This window comes from Nerophis ophidion, linkage group LG10, assembly GCF_033978795.1.
Source record: "Nerophis ophidion isolate RoL-2023_Sa linkage group LG10, RoL_Noph_v1.0, whole genome shotgun sequence".
Taxonomy (NCBI): domain Eukaryota; kingdom Metazoa; phylum Chordata; class Actinopteri; order Syngnathiformes; family Syngnathidae; genus Nerophis; species Nerophis ophidion.
This window is the reverse complement of record NC_084620.1, coordinates 17,891,560-17,905,774: the sequence shown is the minus strand read 5'-3', so window position 1 is coordinate 17,905,774 and position 14,215 is coordinate 17,891,560. Positions and strand designations below refer to the sequence as shown.

Genomic DNA, 14,215 nt, shown 5'->3' with positions numbered 1-14,215 from the left:
GTCACCTCACTGGGGGGGAAGGAGCCTGAGCTAGTGCGCGAGGTAGAGAAGTTCCGGCTGGATATAGTCGGACTCACCTCGACGCACAGCAAGGGCTCTGGAACCAGTTCTCTCGAGAGGGACTGGACCCTCTTCCACTCTGGCGTTGCCGGCAGTGAGAGGCGACGGGCTGGGGTGGCAATTCTGGTTTCCCCCCGGCTCAAAGCCTGTACGTTTGAGTTCAACCCAGTGGACGAGAGGGTAGCTTCCCTTCGCCTTCGGGTGGGGGGACGGATCCTGACTGTTGTTTGTGCTTACGCACCAAACAGCAGTTCAGAATACCCACCCTTTTTGGGTACACTCGAGGGAGTACTGGAAAGTGCTCCTCCGGGTGATTCCCTTGTCCTACTGGGAGACTTCAACGCTCATGTTGGCAACGACAGTGAAACCTGGAGAGGCGTGATTGGGAAGAATGGTCGCCCGGATCTAAACCCGAGTGGTGTTTTGTTATTGGACTTTTGTGCTCGTCACAGTTTGTCGATAACAAACACCATGTTCAAACATAAGGGTGTCCATATGTGCACTTGGCACCAGGACACCCTAGGCCGCAGTTCCATGATCGACTTTGTAGTTGTGTCATCGGATTTGCGGCCTTATGTTTTGGACACTCGGGTGAAGAGAGGGGCGGAGCTTTCTACCGATCACCACCTGGTGGTGAGTTGGCTGCGATGGTGGGGGAGGATGCCGGACAGACCTGGCAGGCCCAAGCGCATTGTGAGGGTCTGCTGGGAACGTCTGGCAGAGTCTCCTGTCAGAGAGAGTTTCAATTCACACCTCCGGGAGAACTTTGAACATGTCACGAGGGAGGTGCGGGACATTGAGTCCGAGTGGACCATGTTCCGAACCTCTATTGTCGAGGCGGCTGATTGGAGCTGTGGCCGCAAGGTTGTTGGTGCCTGTCGTGGCGGTAATCCCAGAACCCGTTGGTGGACACCAGCAGTGAGGGATGCCGTCAAGCTGAAGAAGGAGTCCTATCGGGTTCTTTTGGCTCATAGGACTCCGGAGGCAGTGGACGGGTACCGACGGGCCAAGCGGTGTGCAGCTTCAGCGGTCGCGGAGGCAAAAACTCGGACATGGGAAGAGTTCGGGGAAGCCATGGAAAACGACTTCCGGACGGCTTCGAAGCGATTCTGGACCACCATACGGCGCCTCAGGAAGGGGAAGCAGTGCACTATCAACACCGTGTATGGTGCGGATGGTGTTCTGCTGACTTCGACTGCGGATGTTGTGGATCGGTGGAGGGAATACTTCGAAGACCTCCTCAATCCCACCAACACGTCTTTCTTTGAGGAAGCGGTGCCTGGGGAATCTGTAGTGGACTCTCCTATTTCTGGGGCTGAGGTCGCTGAGGTAGTTAAAAAGCTCCTCGGCGGCAAGGCCCCGGGGGTGGATGAGATCCGCAAGGAGTTCCTTAAGGCTCTGGATGCTGTGGGGCTGTCTTGGTTGACAAGACTCTGCAGCATCGCGTGGACATCGGGGGCGGTACCTCTGGATTGGCAGACCGGGGTGGTGGTCCCTCTCTTTAAGAAGGGGGACCGGAGGGTGTGTTCCAACTATCGTGGGATCACACTCCTCAGCCTTCCCGGTAAGGTTTATTCAGGTGTACTGGAGAGGAGGCTTCGCCGGATAGTCGAACCTCGGATTCAGGAGGAACAGTGTGGTTTTCGTCCTGGTCGTGGAACTGTGGACCAGCTCTATACTCTCGGCAGGGTGCTTGAGGGTGCATGGGAGTTTGCCCAACCAGTCTACATGTGCTTTGTGGACTTGGAGAAGGCATTCGACCGTGTCCCTCGGGAAGTCCTGTGGGGAGTGCTCAGAGAGTATGGGGTATCGGAATGTCTTATTGTGGCAGTCCGCTCCCTGTATGATCAGTGTCAGAGCTTGGTCCGCATTGCTGGCAGTAAGTCGGACACGTTTCCAGTGAGGGTTGGACTCCGCCAAGGCTGTCCTTTGTCACCGATTCTGTTCATAACTTTTATGGACAGAATTTCTAGGCGCAGTCAAGGCGTTGAGGGGTTCCGGTTTGGTGGCCACGGGATTAGGTCTCTGCTTTTTGCAGATGATGTAGTCCTGATGGCTTCATCTGGCCGGGATCTTCAGCTCTCACTGGATCGGTTCGCAGCCGAGTGTGAAGCGACCGGAATGAGAATCAGCACCTCCAAGTCCGAGTCCATGGTTCTCGCCCGGAAAAGGGTGGAGTGCCATCTCCGGGTTGGGGAGGAGACCCTGCCCCAAGTGGAGGAGTTCAAGTACCTAGGAGTCTTGTTCACGAGTGGGGGAAGAGTGGATCGTGAGATCGACAGGCGGATCGGTGCGGCGTCTTCAGTAATGCGGACGTTGTATCGATCCGTTGTGGTGAAGAAGGAGCTGAGCCGGAAGGCAAAGCTCTCAATTTACCGGTCGATCTACGTTCCCATCCTCACCTATGGTCATGAGCTTTGGGTCATGACCGAAAGGATAAGATCACGGGTACAAGCGGCCGAAATGAGTTTCCTCCGCCGGGTGGCGGGGCTCTCCCTTAGAGATAGGGTGAGAAGCTCTGCCATCCGGGAGGAGCTCAACGTAAAGCCGCTGCTCCTCCACATCGAGAGGAGCCAGATGAGGTGGTTCGGGCATCTGGTCAGGATGCCACCCGAACGCCTCCCTAGGGATGTGTTTAGGGCACGTCCAGCTGGTAGGAGGCCACGGGGAAGACCCAGGACACGTTGGAAAGACTATGTCTCCCGGCTGGCCTGGGAACGCCTCGGGATCCCCCGGGAAGAGCTAGACGAAGCGGCTGGAGATAGGGAAGTCTGGGCTTCCCTGCTTAGGCTGCTGCCCCCGCGACCCGACCTCGGATAAGCGGAAGATGATGGATGGATGGATGGATGGATTCACGTTTTAAATCTCTAGATCAACATTAGGCCTATCTGTCAATATAATGATTTTAAAGATTTAAGTTGTATGCTCTTTTTGTTACAAAAAAATTTTTTTTTAATGGAAAAATCACAAAATATGCAATATTTTCACCCAATAATTTTTTTAAGTGGAATTCTTGAGATTATATAATAATCGGAGCATTAAAAAAGTCAATAACTAATAACACCATTGATTTTAATTCATTATTATTTTTTGAGCAATGACACTTAAAAACAAATAACACTATAATAATTGGGGATCCAAAAGGGTCCTACTCATTAAAGTGTTAGAAAATAAATTATATATTTTTTTTACTGTTTACTTTTAACACAATAATCTCAAGATCAACTTCAGATCTATCCGTCAATTATAAGTTTTATTGTTCAATCAATCAATCAATGTTGTTGTTTATGTTTTTTGTTTGTTCATTTTAGGCCCTTCTTAAAAAAAAAACAGCTCAAATGTTTATATGGCAAACACAAAATATGCAACATTTTCCCCCAAAAATATCTCAAAGTGAAAAATTTAACGTGACGTAACTGGAGCCTTGAATAGGTCAATAATTCATAATGACATTGATTTTGATTCATTATTATTTTTTAAAGAAAGAAACAGCCTGCATGGCAGATTTGTGTTATTAGAGTAAACATTGCAACATTTTATTGTTACATTTCACCTGTTTGCTCGTTTATATCACTTTTTACGTTTACAAAAATGTTCAATCGTATTTTTAAAATGTGCCGTGGGGACCGATAAAAAATTACCTGCGGGCCGCAATTGTCCCCCGGGCCGTACTTTGGACACCCCTGCATTACATGGATTCAATTATTTAAGATGTCAATAAACTTCTCAATCAATCAATCAAAAATCAATTGGATGTGCCCCATAAGCACAAGTCTGATGCTCATGAACTCATCAGCCACAGCAAGGACAACTTTCTGACTTGTTTGTTTAAAACTTAAGGTACTTACATGTAAACTTGTCGAGATTAACTCATGGACAATTATGCATATTAGACGATGAAGTCATCCAAACCCAAAACCACAAATGTATTGCAGTTATGTAATTGGCCTTAGTGTGTGAATGTGAGTGTGAATGTTGTCTGTCTATCTGTGTTGGCCCTGTGATGAAGTTGCGACTTGTCTAGGATGTACCCCGCCTTCCGCCCGATTGTAGCTGAGATAGGCGCCAGCGCCCCCCGCGACACCAAAAAAGGGAATAAGTGGTATAAATGGATGGATGGATGGATGGATGGGTGTGAATGTTGTCTATCTATGTTGACCCTGCAATGAGCTGGCGACTTGTCCAGGGTGTACGCCGCCTTCCGCCGAATACAGCTGGGACAGGTTCCAGCACCACCCGCGACCCCGAAAGGGACAAGCGACAGAAAATGGACGGATGGATGGGTGTGTCATAATTTTATTGCAGCCACCAGCGCCGAGAATACAAATAAAACAATCCACAAAGTAAAATCCCTGCACTGAAGGGACATATATGCTCGATCAAGCACAATTGCCAAGTATTGGTCATACTATTCATGTGACTTCTCCTACCACCGGTTGAAAATGAGACCCGTCACTAATGCTTTGAGGAATGAAAACTGAAAAGCTACAAGAGAAACAACCAAAGCAACGTACGTGTTATGAAAATGTACTCAGATGTGTCCAGTCCTCCTGCCAGTTATAATTAAACTGCTGACATTTTTTCCACTCCCACTGAATCACATGTCACGAAACATCTATTAAGGTACAACACTGCAGCAAATCTTTATTTCCTTTCCTTCAGTGTTTTTTTTTCTAGTGCAGCCAGTCCTGTTTTTGTTTCATATTCCATGCTGTAATCTTGCAACAAATACCTTACTTTTCTCCTCTCAATAGAAAAAAATAAAATCAGTAGTGCAAAAAATTGATGCAAATATCTTAGAAAGTGGTGAATCAGTGATTACTGATAATTGTTCTAAGAATGTTAAAATATAATGTAAAGCTAAGTGTATTTACTTCATAAAAATCATTACACATACTTTAAATGCCATAGTACAAAATGATGCTTTAAACGGCACTCGTAAAGCAGAAGACTATAAATATTATAGTGTATACTCACAGTGTGACCGTCCGATTGGGGAAGAAATCAGGCGGCAACACCTGATGGAGCTCCATGTTGCTGCAGACCACCTTCTTGTCCGGGCTTTTTACTGGGCTTTTCGAGCGTTCGTCGTATGATTTGCAATCGGACGCGACCAATGCAGACCACACGCTGATGCTGAGCAATAGCGACATGACAAAGTATTTCATGTTCATTTTTCCCATGGGATTGTAAAGTAACCACGGCAGAAATAAAAAAATGGCATTAAGTTACGACAGGAAAGTCGTGTTTTTAAGTTACACTGACATGCTAATCACAAACAGTAGCCTTTTAAGCTGTTCATCCTCCATTTGTAATGTTTTTCATTCAATTTCTGTGCAACGGAAGTGTTCTTTGTCCCTTCATTTGAGCTCCACTGTTCCCCAAAAAACAACCCTATCTTCCTGCGAAATCGCGAATCCGCAAACGCAACACGGTGCCTGCTCGCTAAAGTCCACTTAATAAGAACTTCTTTGGATGGGTGGATCCCGAATATGAATGTTTTCTTTTCCAGTCATCCTGAAAATTATCCACGCAAACAAAATGAGCTTCCAGGGTCTGATCCAAACAGAACGTCTCCTCTTGAACACCAGGAAATCAACATGAGCGACGACTCGGCAACAGCAGGCGAAAGTTTACCACTCATCTGAATGCAAATAAAACTAGTTCGCATGTGTTGTAAAAATGTAAGCAAAGTCGTCGTCGTGTGTCTTTAGCTTCCTTCGTGTCTTTGTGAAGAAATCCCAGCGAGTTATTTCCCATTCAGATGTCCACGCTCTTCCCACGGTCCTGCCCAGAGCACTTTGTGTTGGGATTCAACAACACTTCCGGTGTTTTTCAAAATAAAACATCTGGAGGTTATTTTTGTCTAGCTACTAAGTCTGCATTTTTTTTGTTTTGTTAACATCCATCCATTCATTCATTTTCTACCGCTTGTTCCCTTTTGGGGTCGCGGGGGGCGCTGGCGCCTATCTCAGCTACAATCGGGCGGAAGGCGGTGTACACCCTGGACAAGTCGCCACCTCATCACAGGGCCAACACAGATAGACAACATTCACACTCACATTCACACACTAGGGCAGTGGTTCTTAACTTTGTTGGAGGTATCGAACCCCACCGGTTTCATTCCCGCATTCACCGAACCCTTCTTTAGTGAAAAACTATATATATTAGGTCTGTGAATCTTTGGGTGTCCCGCAATTCGATTCAATATCGATTCTTGGGGTCACGATTCGATAATATATCGATTTTTTCGATTCGATTCGATTCTCGATTCAAAAACGATATTTTTCCAATTCAAAACGATTCTGTATTCATTCAATACATAGGATTTCAGCAGGATCTACCCCAGTCTGCTGACAGGCTAGCAGAGTAGTAGATTTAAAAAAAAAAAATGTTTTTATAATTGTAAAGGACAATGTTTTATCAACTGATTGCAATAATGTCAATTTGTTTTAACTATTAAACAAACCAAAAATATGACTTATTTTATCTTTGTGAAAATATTGGACACAGTATGTTGTCAAGCTTATGAGATGTGATGCAAGTGTAAGCCACTGTGACACTTTTTTAAAATTTTTATAAATGTCTAATGATAATGTCAATGAGGGATTTTTAATCACTGCTATGCTGAAATTATAAATAATATTGATACTGTTGTTGATAATATTCATTTTTGTTTCACTACTTTTGGTTTGTTCTGTGTCATGTTTGTGTCTCCTCTCAATTGCTCTGTTTATTGCAGTTCTGAGTGTTGCTGAGTCAGGTTTGGTTTTGGAATTGGATTGCATTGTTATGGAATTGATGTGTATTGTTTTGTTGGATTGATTAAAAAAAAAAAAAATTGAAATAAAAAAAACAAAAACGATTTTTAAAAAATTGGAATCGATTCTGAATCGCACAACATAAACGATTCGATTCGTATTCGAATCGATTTTTTCCCACACCCCTAATATATATATTTTTTCAATTCAAGTCAGAGTTCCTTCCATCCATAGGCGCTAGTGCCTATCTCAGTTACAATCGGGCGGGAGGCGGGCTACACCCTGGACAAGTCGCCACCTCATCACTGGGAGAACATGCAAACTCCACACAGAAAGATCCCGAGCCAGGGATTGAACCCAGGACTGCAAGACCTTCATATTGTGAGGCAGACATACTAACCCCTCTGCCACCGTGAATCCCTGTTTTGTCAAAATTTAAATGTAAATAAAACAGCCAGTTAAGCAACCACAAAGCATTTGTCAATATGTTAAAGCATTTGCTGTAACTTTATGCCATTTAACTATCCACATCTGGCCTGTGAAAGGTCAAGGTCGATGTTTACTTGCAGGTTAACGCACGTTTGAAGCAATCGCCTCAAGCTGCCCCAAAGTGCTGTACAGATTCAGAAAAGTACAATAATAAAAACAATTACTAAGCCAATAAAAAAATATCTTATAACTAACAGGCAAAAAAAAAAAAACAATAACAGCATGCATCCTTCCATTTTGTACCAATTTTCCCTTTCGAAATAAAATACAATAATATACTTTACTAGAAAGCCTAGATCAACTTGTATTAAAAGCTAGTGCATTAAGTGCTGATTTAAAACATTCCACAGATGTAGCTTTTTGAATTTGCAGAGGGCGAAAGTTCCATAGTTCAGGGGATCTCTATTCAACCACAGTCCCGCAGGCCACATCCGGCACATGCTGTTCGACCACTTTGAGCGTAGCATTAAAATAAATGAGAGTGAGTGTAACCTTTGAGTATAAAATTCAGTGTAGAGGTGTGCATTTTTTTTTTTACATTTTCCACAATGCATTGCTAATATCCATATTGAAGGGCGGAAGTTACATTTTAAAGTCACTTGACGAAGGACGCATTCGTCAAACGCTAATTGTGGCTGACAATTTATCCAGTAATATTCATAATGCTGACATGTGCCATTGTCAACTGCCACATTCAAGGTGGTAGAGATATTCCTAGCTTGTATCGCATTTCTCAGCGTATTTCTGGAAAAATGGAAGCTACTGAAAAGAAAGGTAAAGGTGAAGGCGAGCATGGTTTACTACAACCAACTAAGAGGTGTGACGTGTGGACGATTTTGTGTTTATATAGATAACTTCAGGTGAACATTTTGTAATTAAAAATATTCTAAAATATGTGACAGTCCCACTTTGCATTAATTTAATGTGTTTGTTCGAATAACTTTGACAGTAGTTATATTGATAAAAATAGTGCTTACTTCTCTTATCCGGATTGCAGCCTCCATAAAACAAAAGTGAAGCGCATGAGAACAACATTTTCTTAATATGGCCTAACAGTCACGGTGTGCGTAGATTACATTATATTGGTAATCCATGATTATCCAGGGTGTCAAATTTGGGTCATATCATTTTTAAGGGTATTTTAATCCAACTTGGCTTGATGACACATTGTCCAGTGGGTGTATAGAGATAAACATAAATTTCACAAACCCATGCACTAACAAAACCGTCTATCTGTCTTGACTCTAACAATTGTGAAAGTCTTTGAAAGTGTAAAATGGGCTGGGTTGAACAATTAAGTAGTTCTCAAAGTCCGGGTATGAAACATTGAGGAGGATGTTGTGGTCTTTGCTCCACTCAGACATGTCGATCTTGTACGGATCTCTGCATCCAATTATCGCTGTTCGTTCCTTATAACTACAAAGGGCCATAATATCTAATGACTCACAGTATTTATCCATCGTATCACAGTGGTGCAATCTTGTTTTCCAATGAATAGTTCAAAATTAATTTCGGCAATGCACTTCCGGGAAAAATCCTGAACCCCTCTGTTGCTGTTTTGTTCCTGGGTGTTCCAGTCGTTCAAATAGAGATAGGATAAGAAATAGCTTTCAAAGAGTCCTGAGAGAAGTAATAAAGGTAATACAATCAGGGAAAAAATTAAAAAGTGTGGAAGTAAAAATATAATTTTCATTATTTTGTGGAATACAATCGGACCATGCCATGTCTGAAGCGATCACCGTGTAAAATGTTTGTTTGGATATATGATTTGTTTGAGAAACTTGCTGTTTTGCTCTACTATATTAATAGTGTTTGAGAGCAGAACTATACGTAAAGATTAAGAGATCAAATTAGTTTATGTTCTTTGTGATTGCCATGCCTAAATATAACTAAAATACATGGTTGTTAGGTCCTAGTACGGTAATACATTTTGTAATTGTTGGTCCAAGTGAAGTGAATTATATTTATATAGCGCTTTTTCTCTAGTGACTCAAAGCGCATTACACAGTGAAACCCAATAACTAAGTTACATTTAAACCAGTGTGGCTGGCACTGGGAACAGGTGGGTAAAGTGTCTTGCCCAAGGACACAATGGCAGTGAATAGGATGGCGGAAGCGGGGTTCGAACCTGCAACTGTCAAGTTGCTGGCACGGCCACTATACCAACCGAGCTATACAGCCACCGTATTTTCATTGTCGATTTTCATAACAGAAACTAAAAGCTGAGTTGATGATGCGCAGAAAACCCAAGTGCATTGTTCGACACGGATGACCATATTCTGCGATGAGGTGGCGACTTGTCCAGGGTGTACGACGCCTTCCGCCCGATTGTAACTGAGATAGGCGCCAGCGCCCCCTGCGACCCCAACAGGGAATAAGCGGTAGGGAAAGGATGGATGGATGGATGACCATATTATAGCATCTTTGGTGCTATTTGTTAGCATCAAGAAAATAACCTTAATAGTAATAATAAACTGAATGAATAAACTAAATGAATGGTTGTAGTATTATGCTCTAAGCCTGTTTTGCTGCTTATGGAACTGGTGCCTTGCAGAGAGTAAATGGGACAATGAAAAAGGAGGATTACCTCCAAATTCTTCGGACAATCTAAAATCCTCAGCCTGGAGGTTGGGTCTTGGGCGCAGATGGGAGACAATGACCCCAAACACACACCAAAAGTGGTAAAGGAATTGCTAAATCAGGCTAGAATTAAGGTTTTAGAATGACCTTTCCAAAGTCCTGACTTAAACGAGTGGACAATGCTGAAGAAACAAATCCATGTCAGAAAACCAACAAATTTAGCTGAACTGCACCAATTTTGTCAAGAGGAGTGGTCAAAAATTCAACCAGAAGTTTGAAGATGGCTACCAAAAGCACCTTATTGCAGTGAAGCTTGCCAGGGGACATACAACCAAATAATAACATTGCTGTATAGATAGATAGATAGATAGATAGATAGATAGATAGATAGATAGATAGATAGATAGATAGATAGATAGATAGATGGATAGATGGATAGATGGATAGATGGATAGATGGAAAGATGGATAGATGGATAGATGATAGATGGATAGATGGATAGATGGATAGATAGATGGATAGATAGTACTTCATTGTAACCAAATAATAGATGGATGGAAAGATAGTACTTCATTGTAACCAAATAATAACATTGCTGTATATATAGATAGATAGAAAAATAGTACTTTATTTGTATACTTTTGACCCAGCAGTATTGGTCAGATTTCAGTAGACCCATAATAAATTGATAAAAGAACCAAACTTCATGGATGTTTTTTGTGACAAACAAGTATGTACTCCAATCACGCTATCACACAAAAAAAATAAGAGTTGTAGAAATTATTGGAAACTCAAAACAGCCATGACATTATGTTCTTTACAAGTGTATGTACACTTTTGACCACAACTGTATATATTTATACCTTCTAACTTGCCTTGGTGTCCTAAAATATGAGCCCTCCTTTAAGGCAACACTTGCCTTGACCTTAAAAAGTTAAAATTTGAAGCCTGCATTTGTATTGTTTTTAGCGGTCAAAAAAAGACACACAATTTGTATTAAAATAGAACATTTAATGCTTTATGGACAGATTCATTTGCTTTCACTAATGAGGAGGTTGTTGTTTTCCCTTTTAAGTCAAATGAAATATGCCGCAGTTGTATGCCTTTAGAATACTGGAGCGAGTTCGTTTTTAAATACATTAATAAGGGAAGGACCAGTCTAGTGTATTTTATTCTAGTGTTCAAAATAATTTGGTGATTTGCTTTGTTATACCTGGAATAAAATGTTAGTCGTTGATTGTCAATTGTTTGAGTTTATAAATCCTATAGCATAAGTGTAACGAAAGTGAGTTTGATAGCTATCTATCTGTGTTGGCCCTGCAATGAGGTAGTGACTTGTCCAGGTTGTACTCTGCCTTCCAGCCGAGTGCAGCTGGGATAGACTTCAGCCTATCTTTCTACGGTGTGGAGTGAAGCATGTTTAGCTATTCCTCATCCTGCGGGGATGACACTTGTAAGAAACATGGTTTATTTGTCGCCATGGTGGCGAAGATTAGTGCTTTAGAAGTTGCTAAAACACTTCACTGACGTTAGCTGCCAATTAGTTAATAGCTAGCTTTGTTTTGATGTAGCTAGTGCAGAATGGCGCTTCACTGGATATAGCTTCACCTTTATTGTTAGTTTTAAAGTCAAAATATGTCCATTCTCCCTATTCTTTCTCCACCCTGTTTGCACTTGCAAGTCGTCTCTGCGTGTGTTCACATGAGCCCAGAGCCTTGTGGAACCCTACTCAAGATAGGATGACAAAATATTACCAGCCCTCACTGATTGTCTTCTGTTGGACAAGTAAGATTTGAAACAAAGTTAAAGTCAGTCAGTTTAGACAGGAGAGCCTAATGGTCTACTGCAGGGGTCACCAACGCGGTGCCCGGGGGCACCAGGTAGCCCACAAGGACCAGATGAGTAGCCCGCTGGCCTGTTCTAAAAATAGCTCAAATAGCAGCACTTACCAGTGAGCTGCCTCTATTTTTATTTTTATTTATTTTTTTTATTTACTAGCAAGCTGGTATTGCTTTGTTCCACATTTTTGATTCTAAGAGAGACAAAACTCACATAGAATTTGAAAATACAAGAAAATATTTTAAAGAGTTGGTCTTCACTTGTTTGAATAAATTCATTTATTTTTTTTACCTTGCTTCTCATAACTTTCAGAAAGAAATTTTTACAGAAAAAATACAACCTTAAAAATGATTTTAGGATTCTTAAACACATATACCTTTTTACCTTTTAAATTCCTTCCTCTTCTTTCCTGACAATTTAAATCAATGTTCAAGTACTTTTTTTAAATTATTATTGTAAAGAATAATAAATACATTTAAATTTAATTCTTCATTGTAGCTTCTGTTTTTTTGACAAAGAATATTTGTGAAAAATTTCTTCACACTTATGATTAAAATTCAAAAAAAATATTCTGGCAAATCTAGAAAGTCTGTAGAATGAAATGTGAATCTTATTTCAAAGTCTTTTGAATTTCTTTTAAAATTTTTGTTCTGGAAAATCTAGAACAAATAATGGTTTGTCTTTGTTGGAAATATAGCTTGGTCCAATGTGTAATATATTCTAACAAAGTGCAGATTGGATTTTAACCTATTTAAAACATGTCATCAAAATTGTAAAATTAATCTTAATCAGGAAAAATTACCAATGATGTTCCATAAATTATTTTTAAATTTCTTCAAAAATATTCGAATTAGCTAGTTTTTCTTTTCATTTTTTTCGGTTGAATTTTGACTTTTAAAGAGTCGAAATTGAAGATAAACTATGTTTCAAAATTAAATTTTTGTGTTTTTTCGTCTTTTAAACCGTTCAATTAAGTGTTTTTTTCATAATTTGTTCTCTACAAAAAACCTTCCGTAAAAGGAAAAAAAATGTAAGACGGAATGACAGACAGAAATACGCATTTATATATATATATATATATAGATTTATTTATTAAAGGTAAATTGAGCAAATTGGCTATTTCTGGCAATTTATTTAAGTTTTTATCAAACTGGTAGCCCTTCGCATTAATCAGTACCCATGAGTAGCTCCTGGTTTCAAAAATGTTGGTGACCCCTGGTCTACTGTATCAAAATGTTTCTTCAAGTCTAAAAACACTGCAGCAACAGGTGGTTTTATCCAGCAAGGATTTCACTTTTTCTATTAAGACACCGTTTGCCATTTCGGTGGAGTGATACTGACGCAATCCGAATTGCATTGAGTGCAGAAAAAAACGGCCATGGAAAAGATGTATATTCAGCAGTTAGGCCATCCACTTTTCTGCAAACTTTGACACAACATGAAGGATGCAAGTGGAGCGAAAGTTGGACATAAATGTTTTGTCTCTTGATGTAAAGATTGGTGTGACTCAGTACGATTCCATGCACTAAATTAGTCAGATTTCTCAAAGTGTTCGGCTCCAAATAAGCATCTTACAACCCGTGAAAACACTTTTTGAAAATTTGGACTAACACACCTGGATTATGCAATTAAAAACCGGATCTCTCTCGAGTGTGTGTGTGCCGCCACCAGGGACTCTTCGTATTGCGCATGCGCCAATCTCAACGTGCGAGATATAACCCAGAAGCCGATACCTTTCAATAAAATCATAAGCAACGATTGTAATAAAGAGAATAATGTTTATCTAATTCACATATTAAAAGAACAGAAGATATTGAAGTGCATCAATGAGAGAAAAAAAGAAGCAGAAATGTATTTAAGAAGGGAGTGAAGGAAATGGAGAATGCCCGAAATACGAATGAGATGGAAGAAAATGAAGCCGGTATATTAAAGGCAAATAATAAAGCTTAAACAAACCTCTTCACGCTGCATTTGTGCACTACAAACTCATTAACAATAACTCAATATTCAACACAACTGGTAAGATAGTATAATAGCAACCTTCATCTGGAACAGTATTGGCAGGGGGACAAACAGTCTTTTCTTCCGGATTTAAAAGTCCTTCCATCATTCCACAGAGCCTCATGAATGAACTCTGAGACATTAAAACGCTTTAGTTTCATGATTCGCCGTTTGGAAATTCTTTCGAAACAACTCTCTGCCGCTGGTGTATCTTTGCTCTTGTTCATAGCGCAATCAGGGCTGTATCTAGGATTTTACAAATACTGAGGTCAAAAATTGGTTGTCCAAGAGAAGCTTTAAAAGGCGGAAATCATGGGTATCCCTGCACCATATAAATAACATCTTGTGGTCTCCCTAAGGGTCCGATCCTTGGACCAATCCTGTTTTCAGTGCATATCCTGCCCATGCAACACCATTTAAAAAATATATTTAATATATCATATCATCTACAGCAGGGGTCTCAGACAAGAGGCCCGCGAGACGTT

At 40.9% G+C, this 14,215-nt stretch overlaps 1 protein-coding gene across 1 annotated transcript in view; it reads right to left on the bottom strand.

The window, feature by feature from the left end:
* adgra3 (adhesion G protein-coupled receptor A3) overlaps window positions 1-5,894 on the bottom strand; it is a 45,116-nt gene extending 39,222 nt beyond the window's left edge. The window contains exon 1 of the mRNA XM_061912732.1: window positions 5,038-5,894. Coding sequence (XP_061768716.1) covers window positions 5,038-5,243 — 206 coding nt within the window. The 5' untranslated portion in view covers window positions 5,244-5,894. The remainder of the gene's footprint in view (window positions 1-5,037) is intronic.
* Window positions 5,895-14,215: the final 8,321 nt, after the last annotated feature.